We start from the raw sequence: 26,947 nt of genomic DNA, 5'->3' as shown, positions 1-26,947 counted from the left end.
CCACTGTGATCTCACTAGCCTGTGTTTACCTGATTTCTCTTTCCAGGGTCTGACGTTTCCAACCTAATTTACCCTACTTTTCCTGCTGCTCTGACTTCTCCCAGTAATAAAAACTCCATATTTAAATTTTTTTTAATTAGAGCTGAAGTTTTTTTTATGGGTTGGGGACCCTTTAGTAGTAAAGACAAGTAGGAGAGGCAGGAGTACCAGTCGGGTAATTTGGTAATGGCACAAGATTCATGATCTTAACTGTTGCTTTCTACTCTTAACTCATTCATTGACTCATCATGTACTCTAGGGAGAGTCTCTTTCTCCTCTTGGCCCTGCTGGAATATCTCCTTTCCTTGGCCATAAGGTTGAATACCTCAAGGTCCAATGAGTGCATAATGTGCCCAATAAGAAATAATATGAAAGTGTATGCAGACAGTTTAATTCTTACTGAATTATACTAGGGAGCAAACTACAGGTGACTTTTTGTTTACATGTAGTTATCATATGATCCAGCATTTTATCTGTAGATATGTACCTATGTGAATTGAAAACATGTTTATGCAATATGAATATTCCTAAGTGTACTATTCATACTAGCCAAAAAAGTGAAAATGACCCTATGATGGTTAATTTTATGTGTCAACTTGGCTAGGCCTTGGTGTCCAGTTGTTTGGTCAAACAGCAGTCTAGATGTACTGTGAAAGTATTTTTTTTGGATGTGATCAACATCTAAATCAGTAGACCTTGAGTAAAATCTCTTACCCTCCATAATTTGCCTGGACCTCATCCAATCAGTTGAAGACCTTAGGAGTCTGTCTTCAGACTGCAACACAGAAATTCTGCCTGTTTCTTTGAATGACACACTGGACCACATGTATTTAAGAGATATATTCAGAAAATTCTATCTTAATACAGCAGAATACATATTCTTTTCAAATGCACATGGAACATTTTCCAGAACATACCACGTTAGCCATAAAACAAGCCTCAACAAATATTGTATATATGTATTATATGTACAATGGAATATTATACAGCCATAAAAAATAATGGAATCTTACCATTTGCAACAACATGGATGGAGCTAGAGAGTATAATGCTAAGCGAAATAAATTAGAGAAAGACAAATACCATATGATTTCACTTATATGTGGAATTTAAGAAACAAAACAAATGAACATAGGGAGAAAAAAAAAGAGAGGCAAACCAAGAAACAGACCCTTTTTTATCTAAATTTTAGTTAGTGTACAGTGCAATATTGATTTCAGGAGTAGAATTCAGTGATTCATCACTTAACATACAATACCCAGTGCCCATCACACGTGCTCTTCTTAATACCCATCACCCATCTAGCCCATCTTCCACCCACCTCCTTCCATCAACCCTCACTTTGTTCTCTATCTTTAAGAGTCTCTGTGGTTTGTTTCCCTATCTTCTTATTTTCCTCCCCTTCCCATATGTTCACATCTGTTTACGAAACAGACTCTTAACAATAGAGAACAAACTGATAGTTACCAGAGGGCAGGTGGGTGGGGCAGAATGGGTGAAATAGGTGAAGGGAATTAAGGAGTGTACATTTGTCCTGATGAGTGCTGAGTAATGTATGGAATTGTTGAATCACTATATCATACACCTGAGACTAATATAACACTGTATGTTAATAATACTGGAATTTAAATTAAAAGCTTAATTAAAAAGAGTTCTGTTTGCAGCCTTTGTACTCAAGACTGCAACATCAACTCTTTCCTGAATTTGCATCCTGCTTGCCTGCCCTGCAAAGCAGCCCTCATAATGGTGTGAGCCAATTCTTTAAACTATCTCCCTGCCCTGCCCTACCCTCCTGTTCTGTTTCTCTGGAAAACCCTAATACAAACCCTGATGTCCGTAAACTTATAAATGGATAAACAAAATGTGATATATTCATACAATGGAATATTATTCACCATAAAAAGAAATGAAATGCTAATACATTCTACAACGTGGATGAATTTTGATAACATTATGCTAAGTGAAAGAAGCCAGACACACAAAAGGCCATATATTGTATGATTCAATTTATTTGAAATGTCCAGAATAGATAAATCCATAGAGATGGAAAGTAGATTACTGGTTGTCTAGGGCTGGGTGGGGGAGCGGAATGGGTAGCAAGGGCTTAATGGGTATGGGGTTTCTTTTGGGGGTAATGAAAATGTTCTGGAATTAGGTAATGGTAATGGCTGCACAACTTCGTACTAAATCCATTGAATATTACCCTTTAAATGGGTGAATTGTATGGTATGTGAATCAGATCTCAGTATAGCCATTATTTAAAAAAAAACAAAAAACAAGACTTAAAAAATAAATACTAACTATCACACTCCTCTGTCCTGTCCCTCCCGTCTACTAGGCAATGTATGTAGAGCTTGCCATCTGCCTGGCAACACCCATTGTCCCCAAATTCCATGCCGCATTTTGCAATAGCACTTCTTCCCTGACAATGCTAATTTAGATGGTAATTTTAACCAGATTTTTATTAAAAATTTTAAAGTTTATTTATTTATTTTGTGAAAGAGCAAGCGGGGTATGGGCAGAGAGAGAAGGGAGAGAGAGAATCTCCCTCAGGCTCCGCACTAACAGTGTGGAGCCTGGTGCAGGCCTCGAACCCACAAACTGCGAGATCATGACCTGAGATGAAATCAAGAGTCATGCTTAACTGAGCCACCCAGATGCCCTTTTTTTTAAAAAAATTTTTTTAACGTTTATTTATTCTTTGAGAGACAGAGACAGAGCATGAGCTGGGAAGGGTACAGAGAGAGTGGGGGAATCACAGATTCTGAAGCAGGCTCCAGGCTCCAGGCTCCAAGCTGTCAGCACAGAGCCTGATGCAGGGCTCAAACCCATGAACCGTGAGATCATGACCTGAGCCGAAGTTGGCCGACTAACCAACTGAGCCACCCAGGCACCCCCACCCAGATGCCCTTTAACCAGATTTTAAAAAACAAAAATGCTAGGGAGAAGGGCTCCAGGGAACTCCCTTGTGTTTTAACTCCAGGCCCAGATCTCACCTATGGATGATACTGATGAAGGAGTGGCTCTGAAAAGGATAGGAAAATTCTCTGTCCTTAGGGAGCGTACAGTGAAAAGAGAAGGTCCAGAGGCTATGTAACTGATTTTGCATTAGATATCTTTTAAATATTCTAACAGTTCTGGGCGCCTGGGTGGCTCAGTCAGTTAAGTGTCCAACTTCAGCTCAGGTCATGATCTCACAGTCTGTGTGTTTGAGCCCCGTGTCTGGCTCTGTGCTGACAGCTCAGAGCCTGGAGCCTGCTTCAGATTGTGTATCCCTCTCTCTGCTCCTCCCCTGCTCGCACTCTGTCTCTCTCTCTCAGAAAAAAATAAACATTAAAAAATTATTATGATTCTAACAGTTCAAACTGAGCTTTCTATAGAAGGAAACCATTGTTCCATCCTAGCTACCAGATTCTCTGGGCCTTGCACATCACCTCCCACCAGCTAGTATTCTATGATGACTATCAGCCACTTGCACATTTCACTCCTTCCTCTCCTCTTTAAATTTTTTGCAGTGTTTATTTACTTTTGAGAGAGAGTGAGAGAGACAGAGTGTGAACGGGGAAGGGGCAGAGAGAGAGGGAGACACAGAATCTGAATCAGGCTCCAGGCTTTGAACTGTCAGCACAGAGCCTGATGCAGGGCTCGAACTCACGAACCAGGAGATTATGACCTGAGCTGAAGTCAGACGCTTAACTGACTGAGCCACCTGGGCACCTGTCCTTTCCTCTTCTTTCCTGCATGCCAGCTACCTCTTACAAGTCAGCCCTGCCCTCAGTGGCTTTGAAAGCTAAAACCTATCCCAGAGGCTTGTGTGGTTCAGAGGTGTTCTGAATGCTAATAAAGATGCCAAGAGCTTTTAGACTCTTCCTGCTGAGTTGGAATTGGAAGTGTTGCAAGAAAGTAAAATCTTGGGTCTCCCTTGCCTGCAGAACTTTGGTTCTGCAAGAAGAGGAAATTGACCATGAACACTAGCAAGTATTCAGGGGGCTGCCTAGGGATATCACCTCAGATGACCAGTTTTTGGGAGATGAGTGGTCTTAATTTTGAAGGTGTTCCCAGGGCCTCAGTAGTCTCATGACTGTCAACATTTCCAGTGTCTCTACTCCTAAGAAGAATAAAGGACTGGAGAGATTGCCTATAAGGAAAGAGAGTTGGACAGAAACAGGGCAAATTCTCAGTTTCTCCCAGCAAGGCAAAAGGAACAAAGAAATAAGAGACCAGAGGATTTAGTGACCTAAAGAGAGTCCTAGAGCTGAAAATAGAGTAGCTGGTGGGTGAGGAGGATCAGATGGCAGGAAACTTACAGGTCTATATCAGCCATGGGGGAATCCAAAAAAAAGTTTAACAGTAGAGGCTCTGCCTTTAAGGAGCTTATGACAAAATGTAGTTGTGGAATAAAAATTAATATACTTGAAATAATTTGTAATTTGGTAGTAAACCATGGTGTTGACAAAAAAAAAGTGCTGTAGGAACTCGAAGAAGGGACATATCATGTGGGCTGGCATGCTCTTGTGAGCTGAATGGCTAACTGAGGCAGTAGGTGTCCCAAAGGACTTTATGCCCCAGCTACAGTGGCTACAGCTTTTAGAAAGGAGTGTGCCTGAGTCTTGCATGGTTTCCTGGAGGAAGTGTGGGAGAGGAAGATTCATCATCATCACCATTTTTTTTAATTCTTTAAAAAAATTTTTTAAACAATTTTTTAAAAAATTGTTTATTTTTGAGAGAGAGAGAGAGGGAGGATGAGCAGGGGAGGGACAGAGAGAGAGGGAGACACAGAATCTGAAGCAGGCTTCAGGTTCTGAGCTGTCAGCACAGAGCACGATGCAGGGCTCGAGCACACAAACCAGGAGATCATGACCTGAGCAGAAGTCAGACACTTAACTGACTGAGCCACCCAGGCCCCCCTCATCATCACCATTTTTAAAGTATTGTTGTCATCAACAAGAACCATAATAAACATTAATTGAGCATCCCTCCCTCAGTCTAAACTTCTGTTGGGTAGGCAGGGCAAACACAGAAACAGTTGAAGGGCTAGTGCAAGAAAGCTTGTGCCAGGAGCACAAAAAGAGAGAAAAGTGAGGGTTGGGGAGGAGAAAGGTTTCCTGGAGGAGGTAGTCGTTGAGCTGACCCTTGAAAGAAGTTTAGGGTTTGGATAAATGGAGAAAAGAGTGAAGGAGCCTGTAAATGACCTCAAGACACAGAGGTGGGAGTGAGCAAGGCAAGTATAATTAAATGAGAAAATTTGCTGGACTGGAGCAAAGAATGTGTGGTAGGGTAATGTGGACAATGAAGTTGGAGAGGGAAGCAGCGTGGTGATAACAGAAAGCCTTTAATAGCATCCAAAAGAGTTGTTTAGGAACAAAGTAGGAAGGCCTTTTCAATTTGTGTATTTGTGGGGTGGTGAGGGCACAGGGAAGGAAGAAAGGCTAAAAGAAAAACTTTGGTCTCCCGTGCTAGCGTAACCAACTTATCCCATCTCAGCAAATTGAGATGAGATTGTCACCCTACTTGAGATCCATCTGAGGAACAGGTTCCTAAGAAGCCCCCAGAAGTTCTTCCCCCTGTACTGTTGGTGGAGAACCCAGTTGGAAAGGCCAAGCCAATTAACACCCTATGTGAAGCGTTCTGCATGTTGGCCTGACTTGTGCAAAGGAAGGGAGGAAGGATCGGCCTGTTAACCCAGCTGCTAGCACAGGTGCAGACCAAAATAGTGTGCCTGCTTCAAAGGCAACAACATTTAGACATTGATTTGTCCCCGAATCAGCCCTGGGGAAAGGGAACAGCAATTGCAGAAATCTTCAAATTCAACACCACGCCAAGAATAAATCTTTCTTGAGACCATCATTTTGGTGGGTGCTAGTTGGCCACTCCTCACATAGATTCTTTTTAATGACTTCCTGCAGCAAAAGGAGATTGGCACAGGAGGCTATATTTATATTATTACCAGGAGGCAGGTGCTTTCTCTTTTTCTCTGGGATTTAGAATTATGCAAATGAAGGCATGAAAACAAAAGCTCAGTGAGGTGGGGGAGGGGTGATCTTAAGAATCCTGGCAATATTCTGAGCTCTGTAAGACATCCCTCTCAGTTTTTACTAGCAGTTCCTTTGGCTCGTCTCCAGTCTATTTAGAATTTGGCACCTCTTCAGAACCTTCCAGCCAAAGACCTGAAAGTTCATTTTAAAGTTCCTATCCTGGCCTCATCTTGCAAATGGGGAAATCAAGGCATATGAGTTTTCAGGTGTCTGTAGGCTGACCTTGAGTCCTGACACCCCACTATCCGTTTCTATCTTACCTTTGCTGCACACAGTCTTGCCCAGAAAGGAAACTATGGCCCAATTGCCTCTCAGGTCTCCTCCGCCCCACCCCATCATGATATTATCTGGAGGGCAATAGGACCTAGGGAAGTTCAACCCTGAGGCAGACAGAGACGCACCTGCCTAACAGCGTGAGTTGAGCAAGTGTGCAAGCGAGCTAGTTCGGGAGGGCGGGGTAGAAGTGGGCGTCTGCTGCTTTTGGGGAAGAGGAAAGCTGTGGCTCCCTCTGGGATCCGGGGTTCGTGGTGGAAAGCAATTCCGAAGACTGGCCCAAGCCCTTTTTTGCCACGCCTCTCCGCCCGGCGCATCCTTGGGCTGCCTGCCCTGGAACTCGCAGGCTGGTTTTTTGCTCGGCCCCAGCTGTCCCTCCCACTTCGCCCGCCCCCGCCATAATTGCCTGAGTTCCAGAAGCTGCCGACCTCCCGCAGCTAGAACTGCAGACCAGGGAGGACCCCAGCGGCAGGCGGAACCCAAGAGTTTGGTGACATCTGCCTTTGCCCTCCGGGGCTGGCGTCCCGCACGTCGTGCTTCTAGCTAGCAAAGTTTCTCTGTAGAAAAGAAGTACGTTTAGCCTTGTGTTGATCCTACCGCGCGCGCGCGCACCCTGCTTCTCTCCTGGGAGATTGGAGATTGCGCTCGGGGCCCCGGCCTGCTAGCTGCCTTGGGGGCGGGGCTTGGGGAATCCCTGGAGTCCGCCCGAGTACCCTCGACTCTTCGCAGGTCCTGGAGAGAGCGCCGGCGAGCAGGCAAGCTAATAACCAGAGCCTAGCGATGGTTAGGATACCTGGGCACTGAAATAAACCCCCGAAGGGACGCTCAGGCTGCACCCGCTCTTCCGCCCTGGTTCAGTTCTCGGCCGGTTTGAGAGGGCATACTGGTCAGGATTCGTCCGGAGTAGCTGCCGAGTGTTGGTGCCCGGACAGAGTGGCTACCCCCCTCCCTGGGGGGGCTGCGCCAAGAAGCGGCACAGGAAACAGCAGTCCCCATGGCCTTTCACGTGCCTGGAATTGGACTTCGGACTGGGCGCTAAAATGCTTGCTTTTGCCTTGTCCAGGTTTCACAGCACGTATGTGGACGATTGGAATCCTGGGCCAATGAAGAGTCAAGTTCAAAGTGGTACTTCTGGACTCACCATCCCAGACTCCAACAAGTGTAACTTGAGACTAGGAAGAGGGGTCTCTTGCTCTAACAGATCTCCGTTCTGGAATTGTACTTGACAGCTCTCTTCACCGATACTTGGACTGCAGTGGCTACAGGGTTCCCTTGGGTGGGGTGGGGATTGCTCTGAAGACCAGACTGCAACACTCAGAACCTCGACAATGGACCGAGTTTATGAAATTCCTGAGGAGCCTAACATGGATCCAATTTCATCTCTGGAGGAAGATGTCATCCGTGGGGCCAACCCCCGATTTACCTTTCCATTTGGCATCCTCTTCTCTACCTTTTTGTACTGTGGGGAGGCTGCATCTGCCGTGTACATGGTTAGAATCTATCGTAAGAATAGTGAAACCTACTGGATGACATACACCTTATCCTTCTTTATGTTTTCATCCATTATGGTCCAGTTGACCCTCATTTTTGTCCACAGAGATCTGGCCAAAGACAAGCCGCTATCATTGTTTATGCATCTAATCCTCTTGGGACCTATTGTCAGGTGAGCAACTTTTTACTTTTAAAAAAAAATTTTAATTGTTTATTTTTGAGAGAGAGAGCGTGCACGAGTGGGGGAGGGGCAGAAAGAGAGGGAGACACAGAATCTGAAGCAGGCTCCAAGCTCTGGGCTGTCAGCACAGAGCTGGATGCAGGGCTCAAACTCACGAACTGGGAGATCATGACCTGAACCAAAGTGGGACACTTAACCGACTGAATTATCCAGGCACCCCGGTGAGCAACTTTTGAATTTCTCCCCCACTCGATTTATGCAGAGAAAGATGAAGCTAATATTCACAAGACTGAAACTGTGTCTCTGATCTAATCATTTCTCCCATTCCGTTCCACTCTTGGCTTCCCTGCCTACCATCTAAAAAAACTTTATCTGAAACCTTAAATGCCACCGCAGTGAACATGTGCCATGTACCTATGTTGTAAAACCAGGTACAGTACCGCTGATAAGACTTCATTAGTGTTTGCTATTTGGATTTGAATTGTGAAAATTGGTATCGGGAGGACCAGCTGATGAGGTCAACCTGTGCACATGGGCCGTAACTTCAGAGTGTGTTAGTTTGACTCTGCCTTTTAAAACACTCTATAAATTGGATCTCACGTTCAATTTCTTTACCCTGAGCTGCTTGGGCTCGTGCTGCTGCCATTTCCAAATTTTCCAGAGTTATTTGACATCCAGAAAATATTTTAAGCTATTTGTGGTCATCTAGTACCCCAACCCATTGTAGTTCATTTTTTTAAATGTTTATTTTTGAAAGAGAGCATGAGTGGGGAGGGGCAGAGAGAGAGAGGGAGACACAGAATCCAAAGCAGGCTCCAGGCTCGGAGCTTTCAGCACAGAGCCTGATGTGGGGCTTGAATTCATGAACCACGAGATCATGACCTGAGCCTGAGCCAAAGGAAGTTGGAAACTTAACCAACTGAGCCACCCAGGCACCCTGTAGTTCATTTTCTGTATTGGTTCATCAGTCTCCTGTTTCTCACTTTGTATATTTCTGCAATAAAGGTACATGGTTAGAGGGGGCAAAGAAAGATAGTCCATCTCTCCATCTGGATACTGTAGCGCAATATAATAGTATCAAGTCTTTCCATTTAAGATTGCCTTGAAGGGATGAGAATGTGCCTTATCTTAAGAAGACAGGCATCTGTGTCAGCAGTCTCATCTGGATGCTATGAGATTTTCAAGGTAGGGAGACATTGCAAAACTTATGAAGTCAGGAGGAAGGAATGGACCAGGTTTGTCTTGATTGCAAGAGAGGCAGAAACCTGCAATCAGCTGAAGAATGTGTCAGAGTGTTGATGTAATTGCAGTGGGAAGATATTTCATCATTACAGAACTAAACACAGTGTGAAACTGTTTAAGGATGGAACTCCCCTACTTAAAAAAAAATTTAAATCAATTTATGTTCAAGGAGGGATTGATCAGGCTCCATTAGAGAAAATATTGGATATCAGCAGAAATAGTAGTCTGGAATTCCAGTGGCTTGGAGTCTAGTCCTGTGTCATTGACCAGTTGCATGGCTTTGGTGAAGTTTCTGAAAATGCCTTAGGCCCCAGTTTATTCATCTGTACAATAAATGGGTTGGGCTAGATCATGGGTCTCAAAGACAAATGCTTACAGGGGCCAGGCAGGTCTCATAAATGAGTGAAGTAGACCAAGTATGGGAAAACCAGTAGCTTCAATGTGTGATGATAAAGGAAAACAAAATCTCAGTGTTAGAGAAATAGTATAGAGCGGTGACTAGCAGTGGCAAGCTGGAGTCTGCATGATTTGCCTAAAGGAGGCAGCTGCACTACATTTCCAACCCATTGTTACACTGTTAGAATTTAGACACAATGTTTCCAGATTCCCCAACTTTTCAGGAGGAGATTCCAAGACAGGATATTATATGAAACATCATTTTAAATTTTGATAATTTGACTCATTACATAAAAATGTATGTATGGGCCAAACCATAGCTGTTGGTGAGATGTGACTCAGCTGGCCTATATGCAACCTTCGGACTAAGGAATCCAAAGGTCCTTTCCAATTCTAAATCTTTGAAGGTAAGCTGCAACAGACCTCATCTTGAACTTAGCAAAGAAATTTATAGATGTCACTAGAGGTGCAAGGAAACCATTCTTCTCTCCCCTTTCAAATGCAATATATTGAATTAACAGATCAAGCACTGTCAAGATACAAATTTCAGCAAGTCCTGCCCCAGTCCATAGTTTAGACTTCCCTCCTTTGCTTTGTGGGCTCCCAAGCCATCTTTGATGTGGACGCTCCATTTGGAGTGTTGTGTACTGTATTTCACTTTTGTTATTTAGCTTTCACTAGAAATGATTGGAAAGCATTTATAATCTCAGCTAACCTGACAGCAGGGAAGAAATATTAAAAGCTCGTAAATTGTATCCTTGATATGCTTATTTTCAAGGCAAATTACTTTTTGGTAGAGAGGAACTTGATTAGTGCTATTAGGCACACGGAGGGAGGTATTTAGAGGGCCTGGCTCCCTTATCTGAAAAGCAAAACTACTTCTGAAAATGAAAATGTACTCTAATTTACTGAAGCTTAGAAGCAAGGTGAACACCCTTACTTAAACTAGTAAATAGCCTTTAGAAGCATAAACAGAATGCTTTGTGTCACTACCTCCCCCAATATTTTATTAAGGAATAGCACTGATGAGCCTTGGTTAAAAATCTAAAATCTTTTGTTGGAAACGCATTTAGCTTTTTTCTCCTCTGTTCTCTCTTCCTTCCATCTTTTCCTCTCCCAGATTTTAGAGTTTGAAACATCATGCTTCAGAATAACACATATGCCCCAGTCTCAAAGGATCCTGTGGAGAATGGCAGCCAGCACATATTCCAAACCTTCCTATTGGGAGCCAAAGGCCTAGAAAGCATATAAGTCTCTGAGCTCATCTTTAGCCTATTTTTTTCCATTAAATTACATTGCCATTATGATCATCCTCTCCTCCCATCATTTCTCACCCTGCTTACTTCTTACTTTTTCTTCCTTCTTACTCTTTCATTTGCTCAGAAAATATTGATCAAATACTCACCATGTGGTAAGTGTGGTAGGTAAGATAAATACAACCCATGCCCTCAATCAGGAAAGATGGCTTAATTTTCACCATAGCTGTTCTTATCATAATGGTCCACAGTTTCCATTCCTGTCAGGGTGAGTGGAGGAAGTGATAACTAAGGTGTTCTGGAACAAAATGTTCTAGTTGCTTTTCTTCTACTCACCACATCAGAATTGCTTAAAGATTTCTGATTTACATGGGGGAGATGGGAGGGATACAGCAGGAAATATGGTCTTATCACTATCACACTTATCACTAAGGTTGGTAGGCTCTCATAAGGATGTTTTCCTCTTGTAAAGAAAGAAGTTTAAAAGGCTTTTGGCACCAGATAGGTCAAGAGGCCCCCCTGAAGCAACTTTTAGATGCTTTTGATGTTCCCTAGGTATGTGGCACATTCAGTTCTGAGTTGTCAAGTCTTTTAAGTACCTTTGTTATTGAGTGGCATCACTGTATAGCTGATGTGTTTTCTAGATGTAAGAAGTTTTGGCAAGACAGTTATAGTTGTCAGCTTTGTCTTGAAAAAAGCAGAACTCAAAAGCCCCAAGTATGGAGGTAAATGCTTTGCATAAAGAAAACTTTACCTCAGGAACTTGAGGTGTTATGAAAACCAGGGCCTTTAAGAACCTTCATCATTGTGCTCACTTTGGCAGCACATATACTAAAATTGGAATGATACAACGAAGATTAGCATGGTCTCTGCACAAGGATGACCTGCAAATTCATGAAGCGTTCCATATTTTTTGTATGTAATTGATGAATTACTTAATTGTACTCCTGAAATCAATATTGCACTGTATGTTAACTGACTAGAATTTAAAAGTTTGGGAGGAAAAAAAATCACCCACAGAGTCTTAAAAAAAAAAAACTTTACTATTTTCTCTCACCACATTATTTACATAATATCTTTGTGTTCAAGGCACTTTTCTACCATAGTCCTATTTTTTTTATTTAAAAATTTTTAATGTTTATTTTTGATAGAGACAGAGCACGAGTGGGGGAAGGGGCAGAGAGAGAGGGAGACACAGAATCTGAAGCAGACTTCAGGCTCTGGGCTGTCAGTACAGAGCCCGCTGTGGGGCTCAAACCCACAAACCGTGAGATCAGAACCTGAGCTGAAGTCATTTGCTTAACCAACTGAGCCACCCAGGTTCCCCTACCATATACCTGTTCTTGAGACAAAGCAATTCCTTAAATCTTCAAAAAAAAAAAACCCACTCTGAAATGGTGTTCTTAAGTCAGTAGATGACCAACTGGACAAAAAAAAAAAAAAGATTTAGACTCAAGTAACTTGTAGAAGGCATGACCAACTCTTTGACTCATGACAAATGGGTAGAATGGGAAAAAAGGAATGGTAAAAAGTAGCACAAACTCCCCGAGTTTATGTATTATTCACCTCTCACCCCTACTACAGCCTTCCTTCCCAGGACAGCTTTAGTTAAGTGCCTGTGATGCTTTACTTCCACAGATGTTTGGAGGCCATGATTAAGTACCTCACACTGTGGAAGAAAAAGGGGCAGGAGGAGCCCTATGTCAGCCTCACCCGAAAGAAGATGCTAATAAATGACGAGGAGGTGCTGATAGAATGGGAGGTGGGCCACTCCATCCGGACCCTGGCTATGCACCGCAATGCCTACAAACGTATGTCACAGATCCAAGCCTTCCTGGGCTCAGTGCCCCAGCTGACCTATCAGCTCTATGTGACTCTGATCTCTGCAGAGGTCCCCCTGGGTAGAGGTGAGTAGGGTCAGGAGAGGGGAGGGCTCCATTTAAATCAGGGGTCTTAGAACTTTAGACCTGACATGATCTCACGGTCTGTGAGTTTGAGCCCCATATAGGGCTCTGTGCTGACAGCTCAGAGCCTGGATCCTGTTTCAGATTCTGTGTCTCCCTCTTTCTCTCTCCTCCCCTGCTCATGCTGTCTCTCTCTTCTCAAAAATAAATAAACGTTAAAAATTTTTAATAAAAAAAGGAACTTCAGACCTGAGCTATCTAATATACTGGCCTCATGTGGTTATTTAAATTAAAATGAAAAATAAAAAAATTACTTCCTCAGTCATACTAGCCACATTTTAAGTGTTCACTAGCTGTCTGTGATTAGTGGTTATTGTATTGGACAGCACAGGTATTACACAACATTTCCACCATTGCACAAAGTTCTGGTGGACAGCACTGTTAGAGAACTTCAGGAGCCAGACATTTAGGCCTCCCACATTCTTAAACTGGGGTAATCCATTTAGACTAACAATGCCACAGATAAACTCTCTCTGGGCCCAGAAGAAGCTGATAATACCAGAACTCAGTAGGACATTTTCCCTAGCCCAGGGTGTTTAAATTATACTAAGGTTTTTTTTGTTTGATTTGCTTTAGGGATGGTCATCTTTTAATAAGAGTTTCCCAAATATTACTGATCGTGAGAAAACATATTGCTGAATGAAAGCCCCTTTTAAAAAAAATTATATCTCCTACTCAGACCTGATTCACTCTCTGTGGGGAGGCCAGGAATCTGTATCTTTTTTAAATACCCCAGTTGATTCTGAGCAGCTGCATTTGGGAACCACTGATGTCATCACTCCAGTGGGGAGAAGGAAAAGGGGTGTGGAATGAATCCTGATGAGAATGAGGCTTGCTCCCAGTTCTGACCTTCTGTGTGATTTGGGGAGGAAGTTACCCAAGAGGTCACAGTCTTAATTTTCCACTTGTAAAAGAGGGCTCCTGAGATGAGTAAGACCTCTAGGAGAGGAGGAAATGTGAGTCAGTGTTTTCAAAGTCAAGATAAAGTACTGTTAATGAGTTTTAACAGCCCAAGATTAGCTTCATCTGCTTGGGTTGGAGCTTGTACAGCTGTGGGTACAGCTTTGAACCATTTCCTCATTATTAGATACTGATCCTGTGTGGCAAAGCCCCATGTCGCAAATAAATGTAAAGAGGGATTTGTTCCCTTTTCTCTTTTTCTCCACTACAAATTGTTCATGATGTTCTATTGGTCTTGATGCTTTTTACATACCTAGAATTGACAGTAGTGTGAAGAGAAAAGGATATGATGATGTTTTTCCTCCTGAGAATTTTGAAGGTTATCAAATCATCTAATTAAAATATGTATACATTACAAAAGTAATACATGCACAAACCAATTGACCTACAAGTAATCCTATATGCATAGAAAATTTCTGGAAAGATATGCAAGAAACCATTTACCTCTGGGCAGTGAAAATGAGAAGTCCGTTGACTTTTACCTTTTACTTTATATCCTTCTATATGGTTTGAAATGTATATGGTTTAAAATTTTTACTATGACCATGTGTTACTGTTTTTAGTCATTATTTTTTAATTATAAAAATCAGACATGATTATAGTAAAAATTCAAAACCACACAGAATATATATATGAAATAAGAGATGTAATTTTGCTCCCCAAAGGTAATCTCTGTTAACTATTCAGTATACATCCTTCCAGACTTATTTTTTTACTATATAAACATACATACAATATATACATCTATGTACTTTTGTCAAAAAGGACTGTATTAATCATTTTTGTTTAGCAACATGTCTTTTTCAAAAGTATGCCAATCTATTTTTCTTTATTGGTTATTTATATATGCATATATAATGTACATTTTCCTTATATGAATTGGACCATTCTTTCTTGTTCCCTAATCTATTGGTAGGATTAAAGTTTGTTTCTAATTTTTCCATTCAAAAAAGTTTTTTCTAATTCTAAACTGCTCCAGTGAAGATCTTTCTAAGTATCTGTGTACTGGAATGAGACATCATAGGCTAAATTCTTAGCAATAGAAGTACTGGGTGAAAGGATATGCATGTTTGGAATTTTATCAGAGAGCCCTCCCAAAAGGTTGTATGAATTTATATTCCCACATGTAGTGTATGAATGTGCTTTTTCTTTATATGTTAAACTTAATATTATTTAGTTGTATAATTATAAAATTAAAAAACTGACTACTTAAATCACTTGCTTTAAATTGTGAGGGAAGCTGAATAACTTTTCATGGTTGGTTCTTGTGTTCTTTAAATTGTTTATGTTCTTACTGACACTTTTTAGTGGGTTGTCTTTTTCTTATTAATTTGTAGGAGTTATTTTCTTATTCTGGTATTAATCCTTTCTCTGCTGTAGATAAATGTGTATGTATACATTTGTGTAATGTTTTATATGTGTGTACATATATACATTTTAAAAGTGCATTGGGGTGTCTGGGTGGCTCAGTCCATTAAGTGTTGGACTTTGGCTCAGGTCATGATCTCACAGTTCATGGGTTCGAGTCCCACATCGGGGTCTGTGCTGACAGCTCAGAGCCTGGAGCCTGCTTCAGATTCTATGTCTCCCTCTTTCTCTCTCTGCTCCTCCCTCACTCCCATTCTTTCTCTCTCTCTCAAAAATAAATATTAAATTAATTTTTGTATTACAAATTTTTTTCATTAATGTTTTTTTATTTATTTTTGAAGGAGAGAGAGAGACAGAGCATGAGTAGGGGAGGAACAGAGAGAGAGGGAGACACAGAATTCGAAGTAGGCTTCAGGCTCTAAGCTGGAGCTTGTCAGCACAGAGCCCGATGTGGGGCTCGAACCCACAAACTGTGAGATCATGACCTGAACCGAAGTTAGACGCTTAATCAACTGAGCCACCCAGGGGCCCCAACATTAAAAAAATGATTTAAAAGTACATGTACATGTTATACATGTAAAAGATGTGACATACATGTGCAACACACCATATAAGATACACAATATAATTATATATTCTGGCTTTCTGAAGTATTAAATTTTTATGTATTTAAGTTCCTTGTTTTAGATTGTGTGTACTTCTTACAAAGGCCTTTAACAGCTCCTGTTAGGTCAATTTAGCCTAATCTTCCAAATAGATGAATTTCCACAATCAATTTGTCACTTCTCCCACCAAAACGCAAAACAATAACACCAACAAAAGAAAAAAACAACATTTCATTGAGACTGTATATTGGGATTGCATTTAATTATTTAGGTTATTTTGGAGGGAATTTACATCTTTGCAGGATCAATTGGTTTCATATTAGAAGATGATATATCTCTCCATTTTGTTAAATATTTTTAAGTCACTGTATTGAGGTATTATTGACAAAAGTCTCTACCTATTTAAACTTATCCACTTTGATGAATCTGGAGATAAGTATACATCCGTGAAATATCACCACAATCTATACCATAAGTGTGCAAGGCCTATAGCAAGAAAACTATACAAGTTTACTGAAGTACATTAAAAAATATGTAATGAAATGTACTTTAGTGAAGTTGTATAATTTTCTTCCTGTAGGTTTTGCACATTTTTGTAAGGCTTATTTCTAGGTATTCCATTAATTTTTAAATTACCTGACTTCCTAAGTGTCAGGTAGTGCCTAAGTAGGGGAAATGCATGTATTACACATTTTGGAAACAGGGAATGATGATAATGATAGAAGCTAGCAGATAGCATTTACTATGTTCTGAACATTGCTCTAAACCCTTTATAAGTGATTATTTTAATTTTTACAACAGCCCTGTGATATAATTATTGTCATCCCCATTTTAACAAATGAGGAAAGAGAGTCCCTGAGAGGTTAAGCAAATTCCCCATGGTTTCATAAGTAATAGTTGGAAAAGATTGGACTGGACTCCAGGATGTCTGCCTGCAGAACCCATGTTTCTAGTCATATATCACTATACAAAGAATATAAGGGAAACTTTCTCCAAGGCCTTGTTTTTGATTCTTTGGTGATTTCTCCTATTAAAAAATTTCTGACAGTACCATCTCTTAAGGTTTTGCAACCAGTTTTTTGGTTTCGTTTTCTTCATTTTCATCCACTCTTCTGTCTTCTCCTTGCTATCCCTTTTCTAATCTGTTTTTCTGTTGGAGGCCATCTGGATCAGTGTAGATGAGCAAATTCACTAACAGCATTTTGATATCTTACGGCATGAGTCTATTTGTAGGGAGACAGATGGAAGGTGTTTTTACATTTATGGGAAGCATCAGGCTTTCTTCCTTGTATTACATTACTATCAATAAATGAGTTTTAATTTAAGGGAAAGAATCACTACACTTAGCTAGATGTATATACACTCTGATGTTCCCAAGTCCACAAGGAGCATCAATTCTTAAGGCTGGGACTAAGAGTGGTTTATAATGCTGAATATATCAAATCATTATGTTGTACACCTTAAACTAATACAATATTATATGTCAATTATATCTCAATAAACATGGAAAATAATAAAAATAAGGCTAAGGGTAGACACTTCAAGAGAGTCTCTCATTCCAATCTTTGAGATTCCAACACTCTACTTAGAGCTGAAAAGGATCTTGGAAACAAAGCTGTGCTGCTTTTGGGGTTTCCATGGGGAAGTCTTCACTTTTCTTGCAGATTAAGTTGACATCTCCATGCCTCCAGTTCCCTGGATCCAGTATTATTTTTTTTTAATTTTTTTTAACGTTTATTTATTTTTGAGACAGAGACAGAGCATGAACGGGGGAGGGTCAGAGAGAGGGAGACACAGAATCTGAAACAGGCTCCAGGCTCTGAGCTGTCAGCACAGAGCCCGACGCGGGGCTCGAACTCACGGACCGTGAGATCATGACCTGAGCCGAAGTCAGCCGCTTAACTGACTGAGCCACCCAGGCGCCCCTTGGATCCAGTATTTTTATGGGAACAGAAAGTTCCAGCTTTTTTTTTTTTTTTGGATGAGTTACCCCTCAGGCCTCTCACTCTCCTTGAGAGCACTAGATTTTTCTTAGTGATTGGTATTCTTTGATAGAAAGGAGTAAAAAGAAAGGGCCATTGTGTGACTTATAGTTGAGACTTCATGTAGCAAGTTATGGAGCACCCTGACCCTTGAGGGCCAACTCTATATAGTCGTATGGATGTTATGGGCTATGATTTTTTTCTTTTTTAATTTTTAAACCACTCTGGTAGAATTTTGGAGATTCCTAAAATATACCAAAGCACCTGGGTGATAAATTGATATTGCTGATGATTAATGCAAGCAATTCTAGAGTAACTCAGTAAATTGGGGAATTAAGGCACATAGATATTCAGTGACTTTCACACAGCTTTCACAGAGCTGAACCAAAGGCTTCTAATTGTAGATATGTTATGCTGCCTTTCTAAACTCAGAATTCCTCATTAATTCCACAAACAGTGAGCACCTACTATGTTCCAGGCAGTATGTTAGACTCTGGGGATATAAGCAGTGAACAAAATAGACATGATCTTTTCTGCCTTCATGGAATTTCCAGTATACATTCTGACACATTCTACAAGCACATACAAAATTAGTTCCTTAAAGAGGATGTATGCCAAAGAAGGGACATCTATAATCAAAGGCACTCCCATGAATTTCCTAGGACTGGATTTTTTCAGAACTCCTTCTGCCTTCACTGTTTGCTCAAAAGCCTGTTTCATCAAGTGGATGCTGCCCTATCCCCTTTATATATGCTCTTCTTTTGTTAGTGACCTCTCAATGCTAGTTTTGGGATCCACTGTTTTTAAAAAGTTCATTTTGTGGGGTGCCACAGTCAAACCTCTGACTCTTGATTTCCACTCAGGTTATGATCTCACAGTTTCGTGAGTTTGAGCCCCATGTTGGGCTCTGTGCTGACAGCACAGAGCCTGCTTGGGATTCTCTCTCCCTCTTTCTCTGCCCCTTCCCCACTCAGGCTCTCTTTGTCTCTCTGAAATAAATAAACTTTACAAAGTTCATTTTGTATGTTTAGATGATTATTAAAGTATTACAGTGTGTGTTCATTGTGGGAAATTTAGAAAATAGAAAAACAAAAGATTTTTAAAAGTGGTATAATACCTATCACAAAAAAATATATTTCAGTTTATTCCCATTTTTTTCTGTACATGCTGTTTTCTTTTTAAAAAAAAATTTGTTAATATTTGAGAGAGAGAGAGCTTGCACACCTGAGCAGAGGAAGGACCAGAGGGAGAGGAGAGAGAGACTCCCAAGCAGGCTCTAAACTGTCAGCATGAAGCCTAATGCAGGGCTCTATCTCACGAACTGTGAGATGACCTGAGCCAAAACCAAGAGTCAGACACTTAACTGACTGAGCCACCCAGGCACCCCTGTGCATGCTGTTTTCTGTGCTAACATAGCTGTGTTCATACGTGAGTTTGCTCTTAACTGGGCCCTCAAGTCTCACCTATGACCTCTCCGGACCTCTGGGTCAGAGTCTACGCTTCACCAACATAGTCTGATTGTCAATTTTTTGTTTTTTTCTTTGTTTGTTTTTTACAGCTGTGCTAATGGTCTTTTCCCTGATATCTGTCACCTATGGGGCTACCCTCTGCAATATGTTGGCTATCCAGATCAAGTATGATGAATACAAGATTCGCCTTGGGCCATTAGAAGTCCTCTGCATCACCATCTGGCGGACATTGGAGATCACTTCCCGCCTCGTGATTCTGGTGCTCTTCTCAGCCACATTGAAATTGAAAGCTGTGCCCTTCTTATTGCTTAACTTCCTGATCATCCTCTTTGAGCCTTGGGTGAAGTTCTGGAGGAGTGGTGCCCAGATGCCCAATAACATTGAGAAAAATTTCAGCCGGGTCGGCACCCTGGTGGTGCTGATTTCTATTACCGTCCTCTATGCTGGCATCAACTTCTCTTGCTGGTCAGCTTTGCAGTTGAAATTGGCAGATAGGGACCTTGTTGACAAAGGTCAGAACTGGGGACATATGGGCCTGCACTATATTGTGAGATTGGTAGAAAATGTGATCATGGTTTTGGTTTTCAAGTTCTTTGGAGTGAAAGTGTTGCTGAATTACTGTCATTCCTTGATTGCTTTGCAGCTCATCATTGCTTATCTGATTTCCATTGGCTTCATGCTCCTTTTCTTCCAGTACTTGCACCCATTGCGATCACTCTTTACCCACAATGTAGTAGACTACCTCCATTGTGTCTGCTGCCACCAGCACCCCCGGGGCAGGGTTGAGAACTCAGAACAATCCTGTGATGCTGAAGCAAGGCAAAGCATTGTCTGATTCTGTCTTCTGGGTATTTGGGGATAGGTTGGGTTTTGCCAAGAGCAACTGTGAAATTGAAGGAGAGGATGAGGCTCATAGGTGAGTACCCACCGGGACATTTTCTTAAATTTTCTGGTAAACCTATAAGAAGAAAGAGCAGCTCCCAGATAGGTTTTATTTCCTTAAGATTGACTGCTATGTTTGGAAACCAGGGTAGCTGTTATATACCTAGAAGGGCCGAGGATACGTTAACACCCCTCCCACCCAGGTCAGTTGTCTGGCTGCCCTTGGGGATAATTTATCTCCAAGCACTTTAGGCTTTCTGTGTGTGATATTGTAGCTCTGTTCATTTGCTTGAGGCATTACTGAGCTTTCCTATGGTTGAAAACCCAGAATCCCATTAGAATATATCCTGACTGATAAGAGGTTGTGACAACTTGCTAGCTATCAGTACCTCCCAGGAAACTGGCTGATTAATGTGGAACCTGTAACTGTAAGCATGGCTGGCTTTTTAAAATCCAAGGAGAAACTCTGGTTTAAAAAGAAAACCCCCACTATTAAAAGAGCCGCTCCTCAAACAAGTTATTTCTCCATCAGGATTTTACTAGTGATCATTCATCAAAAACTTCTCTTTTCTAGCGGCTCTTCATAGGCACACTCTGAGGAGGGAGTGCCTAGTAGGATCCTTCAGGGCATAAGCCAGAATGACTCTTTTTCATGGATCTGCATAGGCCTCCTTCCAGCTTATGGAATGGAGTGGTTGAGTAAAATCTCTCACTTGGAGCCTCATTTTCAGGGATTCCCTCCAAACTGGCCTTTCTGTGCGCTTGGTGTTTTACTAGTTGATGTGGATTTCAGAAAAGGTGAACTGTAATTGAAAATGTTTCTAATGTATGGGAGAAACGAAGATTGCTTTGTGTCTCCTACTGTTCTGAGTATTTTGTTGTTATTTTATTTTTAGGAGAGAGAGAAGGGGACATTACCTTCATGTTGTTTGGGGTTTGGATGGTGGCTAATACTCCAAGGTAGAGTAAAGGCAGAGGAGGGAAACGAGATCACATTAAATCATCATTGGTACTGGTTTTTGCCCACAGGATTTTATTTTCTAATAAGTAAATGTTTATCAACCCTCTGCTCATTCCCACATCCCTGGTGGATGAATGCATCCACCTTTCTTGGGTGTCTCGGTGTTTACATCTCCTATCAGTTGGGCATGTTGATGGGAATGCCAGCCAGATGCCTCTAAAGTAACCAAGGAATTGAGGTTAGTATGACCACTGCCTATTGGGACATGGTATCCCAGCATTTACCTAACTAATGCTTACCCCTCACAGACCAGGAAAGTGAGAATTCCTAGTAGCACGTCCCAATTATTGCTACCAGTGCTGTGAGAAACCGCAAACAATCTGACCTAAAGCTTCTCATCCCCATCCAGTTTTACTCTTGGGATCATGTTAAGAATTTATCTTTAGCCATTTCCCTTCCTTTTACCAAATGTCAGGACATGATGGTGGAGGAGCTCCCTCTTTTAAGTAACAGGGCTATTAGCCAGAATTGTCCTATTTCCTGGCATGTCTAGTGTGGTTTTCCTATCTTCAACCATTGTTTGGGGCTAAAAGGATTGGATAATTAATGTGGGGAAGAGTAAAGTGACTTGCTTTGGAGCAGTGAATATTTTCTTTTTCAATCCAATTTCTCATTTTATCTCTGATGAAGGGACTTAGCAGTGTCAGCTTTTTATGACAACGACCTATTTCTGACTTTGTTGTTTAAGGTGATTTTGAAAGACTCTATTAGGCCTCCAGACAAACCCACTGTCTCTTTGGAATTCAAGCAAAAATTTCTTCCCAGTGGTTAATATACCCTTACATTAAAATCAGAAGTGGTATAGAACTATAATTTTGCCCATAAAAGTCATGTGAATCAGTTTCTTAAGGTACAGGTGCTATGGGAACACAGCGACACACACTGAGCCAGGCAGGCCAATTAGAGCTAGAGTAGAGATACATGGGGCAGAAAAATGTGCCTTTCTACTAGACCAGACATATTTTTTCCCAGGTATCCTCCCCAGCCTCAGTAACCTAATATCTCTGGAATGCTGGGAGTTCAGGGTGAGGGGTGTGAATCAGCTTCCAACCTGAAAAACCTGCTGTCCTTACCCAAAGAGAAGAGATTGTAATAATACATTATGCAAATGAACTCTCAGAACCTCCTATAGGTGCTGGCCTTTCTGTTTCATAGCAATCTTCTAGATACACAGGAAAAGGAGGAGTTTTAGAATATGGTGTTGGGGCAAGGGAAATGCTTACATCTGCAAACACCTCTTTTTTAAGTTTATTTATTTATTTTGAGGGAGAGAACATGCACATGTGGAAGGGACAGAGAGAAAGAGAATCTCAAGCAGGTTCCACACTGTCAGTGCAGAGCCTGATGTGGGGCTTGATCCCACAAACCATGAGATGACCTGAGGCAAAATCAAGAGTTGGACGCTTAACCGACTGAGCCACCAAGGCAGCCCCCCCCCATCTGCAAATACCTCTTTAATTGACTACTCTCTTTTTACCCTTTGAAATCTTAAAGTAATACAGGGTATTTGTGTAGGGGCAAGTCTTCCTGAGTGGGAGAAAAGGCAGAGATGGGACCAGCAAAAGGGTCTTGGAAGAGGAAGGCAAAACCATGAAGTTTAGGGGAAAAAAGAGTCTATTGTAGCAACAGCTTTTTCATATTATTGGAAATTCGGTAGGCTAAGTATGGGCAAATGAACATGTTAAGGAAATGTATTAAACTAATAGTTGTCTATTTGCTCCACAAATTCTTTAAAGACTATGGGCATAGAATTGTGGGCACTGTAGGTGAATTAAATAATAGCTAATACTTTATAAGCATTTACTATATGTCTGGCATGGTGCTTTATTGCATTCAATCCTCAAAACAACCCTTATGAGGTAAGTACTATTTCCCCCCATTTTATAGATGAAGATTCCAAGGCATACAAAAGTGAAGTTACTTGCAAAAGTCACAGCTAGTATAAGAGCCAGGTTTCAGTCTTAAGCACTCAGTCTCCAGAGCTTATACGCTTTTTTTTCCCTAAATATAATTTATTGTCATGTTAGCTAACACACAGTGTATAGACTGTGCTCTTGGTTTTGGAAGTAGATTCCCTATCACTTAGATACAACACCCAGTGCTCCTCCCAACAAATGCCCTCCTCAATTCCCATCACCCATTTTGAGAGAGAAAAAGAGAGTGCATGTGAGCTGTGGGGAGGAGCAGAGAGAGGAGGAGAGAGAGAGAATCCCAAGCAGGCTCTGCACTGATAGCACAGGGCTTGAACTCAGAAAACTGTAAGATCATGACCTGAGCCAAAATCAAGTCAGGCCCTCAACTGACTGAGCTACCTGGGTGCCCCCAGAGCTTATACTCTTAATCATGACACAAGCCTCTAAATTGTTAGGTCGTTTGTAGAGTTATTTTAATATGTTAGTGGTTTGAGGAATATTTTCTGGGATATGGCTGGGTTCATATCAAGCATTCTTTCTTACAAATACTCCTGATCAAGGGGAGCTACTCAATTTACTCTAGAGAGAAAAAGGTCAAGTCCTAAAAAGCCTGAAATGAAAATTGAGTATGTGTTCATATGTACTTGTAGGTTGGTATTGGGAGTGGGGGGATAGCACTGGGGAGAGTGGTAGATGGACCCATTTCCTTTCTAGTTTCAGGATTTTGTCTCTTGTATATTCTTAAACACACACCTTCCGTATCCAGGTTGTGGGAATAAAGCTGGAGGGAGCAATTACTACTCAGTTTCATATGAATTCTTCCCCTCAAAACAACCAGTCATAGCAGGGGAATGCTAAAGCCTATTCTCTTATACTTCTTATCAACACTGCCCTTACTTCTACTGAGAAGCTGAGTCCTAGTTCTAAAGCAGGCCGTGGGATATGGATGTTGAATAATAATGTCCCTCCCCCAGCTGTCACAGTCCTGAGAGCCTAGGTCAACATTTGGTGCTCTTTCAGCCAGCCTCCTCACACCTGCACCTCACAAGGTCATGATTCTTGGCATTACAGAGTTGATGGCTCCTTCCAGGGAAAGAGTGGTGTGTGCAGCTGAAGAAGAATGTTCACCAGGACATTCCATCTAAACCTATGGAGTTCTGTTTCTGAAAAGTCCCTTAGTATAAAAGCAGATGACTCTGGACCCTCCAAAATATTTACCTACCCAAGAGTGGGGATCTTCATTCTCTGAAAGTTTTGTCATTGGGCTTTATTACTGTCATCAGGGGACACACATGCCCATAACCTTAGGCCTTTCCTCTTGAAGGACCAGCACACACTTTAGACCTTAGAGGCTCTGGGATGCACAGTAAAAGTATATGAGCCTTGGCAACAAAGCACACACCATGTGAAACTGGGAAGTAGCAAGGCCAACCTGTGTGAGATATGGGAACCAAGTGTGAAAAGAATACATTTTCATGTATAGAGATAACATCTGAATAACACTATATTATATTCAAGGCACATTTACACATATTAGCTCTGTTACCATTGTATTGTTGCTAGGACAAGCTCTCTGAGTTGTGCATGTGAATTTGTGTTGTTCTGACCTTTAATGTATCGAACAATTACTAAACTCATTTTGTGCCAGGAAAACGTATGTGGATATTTCAAAGTGCTTTATAGATGCTGAAAGACTCAAAAGTGAATACAAAATACTGAGTTTAAGTGATGTTGGAGGTAACAGTCACTGGTTCTCATCACTGGTATCAGACTAAAGTATTGGTGCAAATTTTTGGAAGGCAATTTGTCAGAATTAAATGGGCATACTTTTGTCTCAGAATTTTAATCTCTAGGAATGTTTTCCTATGGCAATATAGCCACAGTTGTGCAAAGAGATATGTGCAGGAAAGTTCATGACAGCACTGTTTGTAACAGTGAAAAATTGGTAACAATTTAAATTTACATCTATAAGTAAATGGTTAAATTCTAGCAGTTTTATAGTTGGAATGCTTTCCAGTCATTAAGAAGATATGTGCACCCCTATGTTTATTGCAGCATTATTTACAAAAGCCAAGATATGGAAGCAACCTAAGTGTCTATCAATAGATGAATAGGTAAGGAAGTTATCTATTCGCGCGCGCGCGCACGCACACACACACACACACACACACACACACACACACAGGAATATCATGCAGCCATAAAAGGATGAGATTGTGCCATTTGAGACAACGTGGATGGACATAGAGTGTATTCTGCTAAGTGAAATAAGTCAGATTAAGAAAAACAAATACCATATGGTTTCATTCATAAGTGGAATCTTAAAAAAATTAATAAACAAAAAGAATCAGACCTATAAATATGTAGAACAAACTGATGGTTGTCAGAGGGAAGGGAGTGGGGGATTGGGCCAAATGGGTGAAGGAGAGAGGGAGAGACAGGCTTCCAGTTATGGAATGAATACGTCATGGGAATAAAAGGCACAGTATAAGGAATAAGTCAATAATATTGTAATAGCCTTATATGGTGACAGATGGTAGCTACACTGGTGGTGGTGAACAAAGCATAATGTATAAACTTGTCAAATCACTAAGTCGTGTACCTGAAACTAGCATTATGTGTCTACTAAAAAAATGAGGTAGGTGTATACAGTATGTGCTATGTGAAAAGATTGGTGAAAAAAATTGAAAAACAAACTGTACAGGCTGAGATTATGAAAAATTATTCAAAATGTGGAAACAAGAGTATAATAGGAAGATTAGTGCCCCTCCCACTCCAAGATCTCCATGTCCTAATCACAACTTTTGAATATGTTCTGTTACATGGTAAGGGGGATTTAAGTGTGGAACTGAGTTTGCTAATCTTGACCTTGAAATGGAGAGATTACCCTGAATTATGTGGGTGTGCTAGATGTAATCATAAAGGTCCTCATAAGAGAGAAGGTGATGTGAAAATGGAGGCAGGGTTATTGAGGATGTTACACTGTTGGCTTTGTTTTTCAGAAAGAGAGGGTGCAAGTGAGCAAGGGGCAGAGAGAGTGAAATGGGGCTCGAGCTCACCTGAAGTGGGACTTGAGACCATGAACCATGAGATCATGACCTAAGCCAAAGTCGGATGCTTAAATGACTGAACAACCAAGGCACCTACACTGTTGACTTTAAAGATGGAGGAAGGAGGCCACATACTGAGAATGCATCTCTAGAAGTTGTAAAACACAAGGAAACAGATTTCTTCTATAGAGTCTCCAGAAGGAGCAGGGCCTGCCAACACCTTGATTTCAGCCCAGTGAAACGGATATTGGACTTCTGACCATAAGAAAGAACTGTAAGAAAATAAATGCATTTTTTAAGCCAGGACAATTTGTGGTCATTTATTATAACAGCACTAGGAAACTAATACAAAGGGAAAAGATGATTATTTGATGCTTTAATGTCATGTTAAGAGCATTTTCTAACAGGCCTGAGGGTCATCTGACTCTCTAGGTCTAGAAAATTACAATTTAGCACAAAATTAGTCATTTTACAAATCTGTAAAATCAATAAAATGCAACAATATATTTCCACCTAAAGAAGACAGCATGATTTTGGTTTGTACTGCCCTGTAGGATATTAATCAGCTTTAATTCTAACTTAGCAATATTATTTTAGCATTTTTTTAAATTTTTTAACTGACTATAAAATACCAGTTCTCAAATTCTCCTTTGAGTCAACTTTGCCATCCTGCTGGTTTCCTCCTTTGTGAGTTAAAATTAAACTTTGACACATGCTCACTCTCTATTTGTATGAAACGTTAAAAAATTTTTGAAAATCATATTTTAACAGTGATCCTGTTTTTGTAAGAACAAAACAAACAATATGGTAGTTGGGGAAA

General features: G+C 41.0%; 2 protein-coding genes and 1 non-coding gene across 3 annotated transcripts in view; all 3 read left to right on the top strand.

The window, feature by feature from the left end:
* TRMT2B (tRNA methyltransferase 2 homolog B) overlaps positions 1–7,963 on the top strand; it is an 80,827-nt gene extending 72,864 nt beyond the window's left edge. Inside the window, exon 6 of the mRNA XM_058712719.1 lies at positions 7,945–7,963. The gene's annotated coding sequence lies outside the window, so the exon portion shown is untranslated. The remainder of the gene's footprint in view (positions 1–7,944) is intronic.
* XKRX (XK related X-linked) lies at positions 6,494–26,436 on the top strand. The gene is made up of 4 exons (XM_058712320.1): positions 6,494–8,010; positions 12,552–12,820; positions 19,351–25,647; positions 25,690–26,436. Exons 1-3 carry the CDS (start codon positions 7,676–7,678, stop codon positions 20,094–20,096), a joined length of 1,350 nt encoding a protein of 449 aa, XP_058568303.1. The 5' UTR covers positions 6,494–7,675; the 3' UTR covers positions 20,097–25,647; positions 25,690–26,436.
* Positions 11,721–11,827, top strand: LOC131503262 (U6 spliceosomal RNA). Its single transcript, XR_009257366.1, has one exon. It is a non-coding gene; the product is annotated as a U6 spliceosomal RNA (small nuclear RNA).
* Positions 26,437–26,947: the final 511 nt, after the last annotated feature.

This window comes from Neofelis nebulosa, chromosome X (assembly GCF_028018385.1).
Source record: "Neofelis nebulosa isolate mNeoNeb1 chromosome X, mNeoNeb1.pri, whole genome shotgun sequence".
In the NCBI taxonomy this organism is placed as follows: Eukaryota; Metazoa; Chordata; class Mammalia; order Carnivora; family Felidae; genus Neofelis; species Neofelis nebulosa.
The sequence above is the reverse complement of the archived record's forward strand: the minus strand, read 5'-3'. Positions and strand labels throughout refer to the sequence as shown.

Bases quoted from the DNA above. Each gene is read 5' to 3' on its own strand.
- XKRX (XM_058712320.1), top strand. From the start codon at position 7,676: ATGGACCGAGTTTATGAAATTCCTGAGGAGCCTAACATGGATCCAATT. The intron at 8,011-12,551 runs GTGAGCAACTTT...TTACTTCCACAG, and splicing joins CTCTTGGGACCTATTGTCAG to ATGTTTGGAGGCCATGATTA. The intron at 12,821-19,350 runs GTGAGTAGGGTC...TGTTTTTTACAG, and splicing joins AGAGGTCCCCCTGGGTAGAG to CTGTGCTAATGGTCTTTTCC.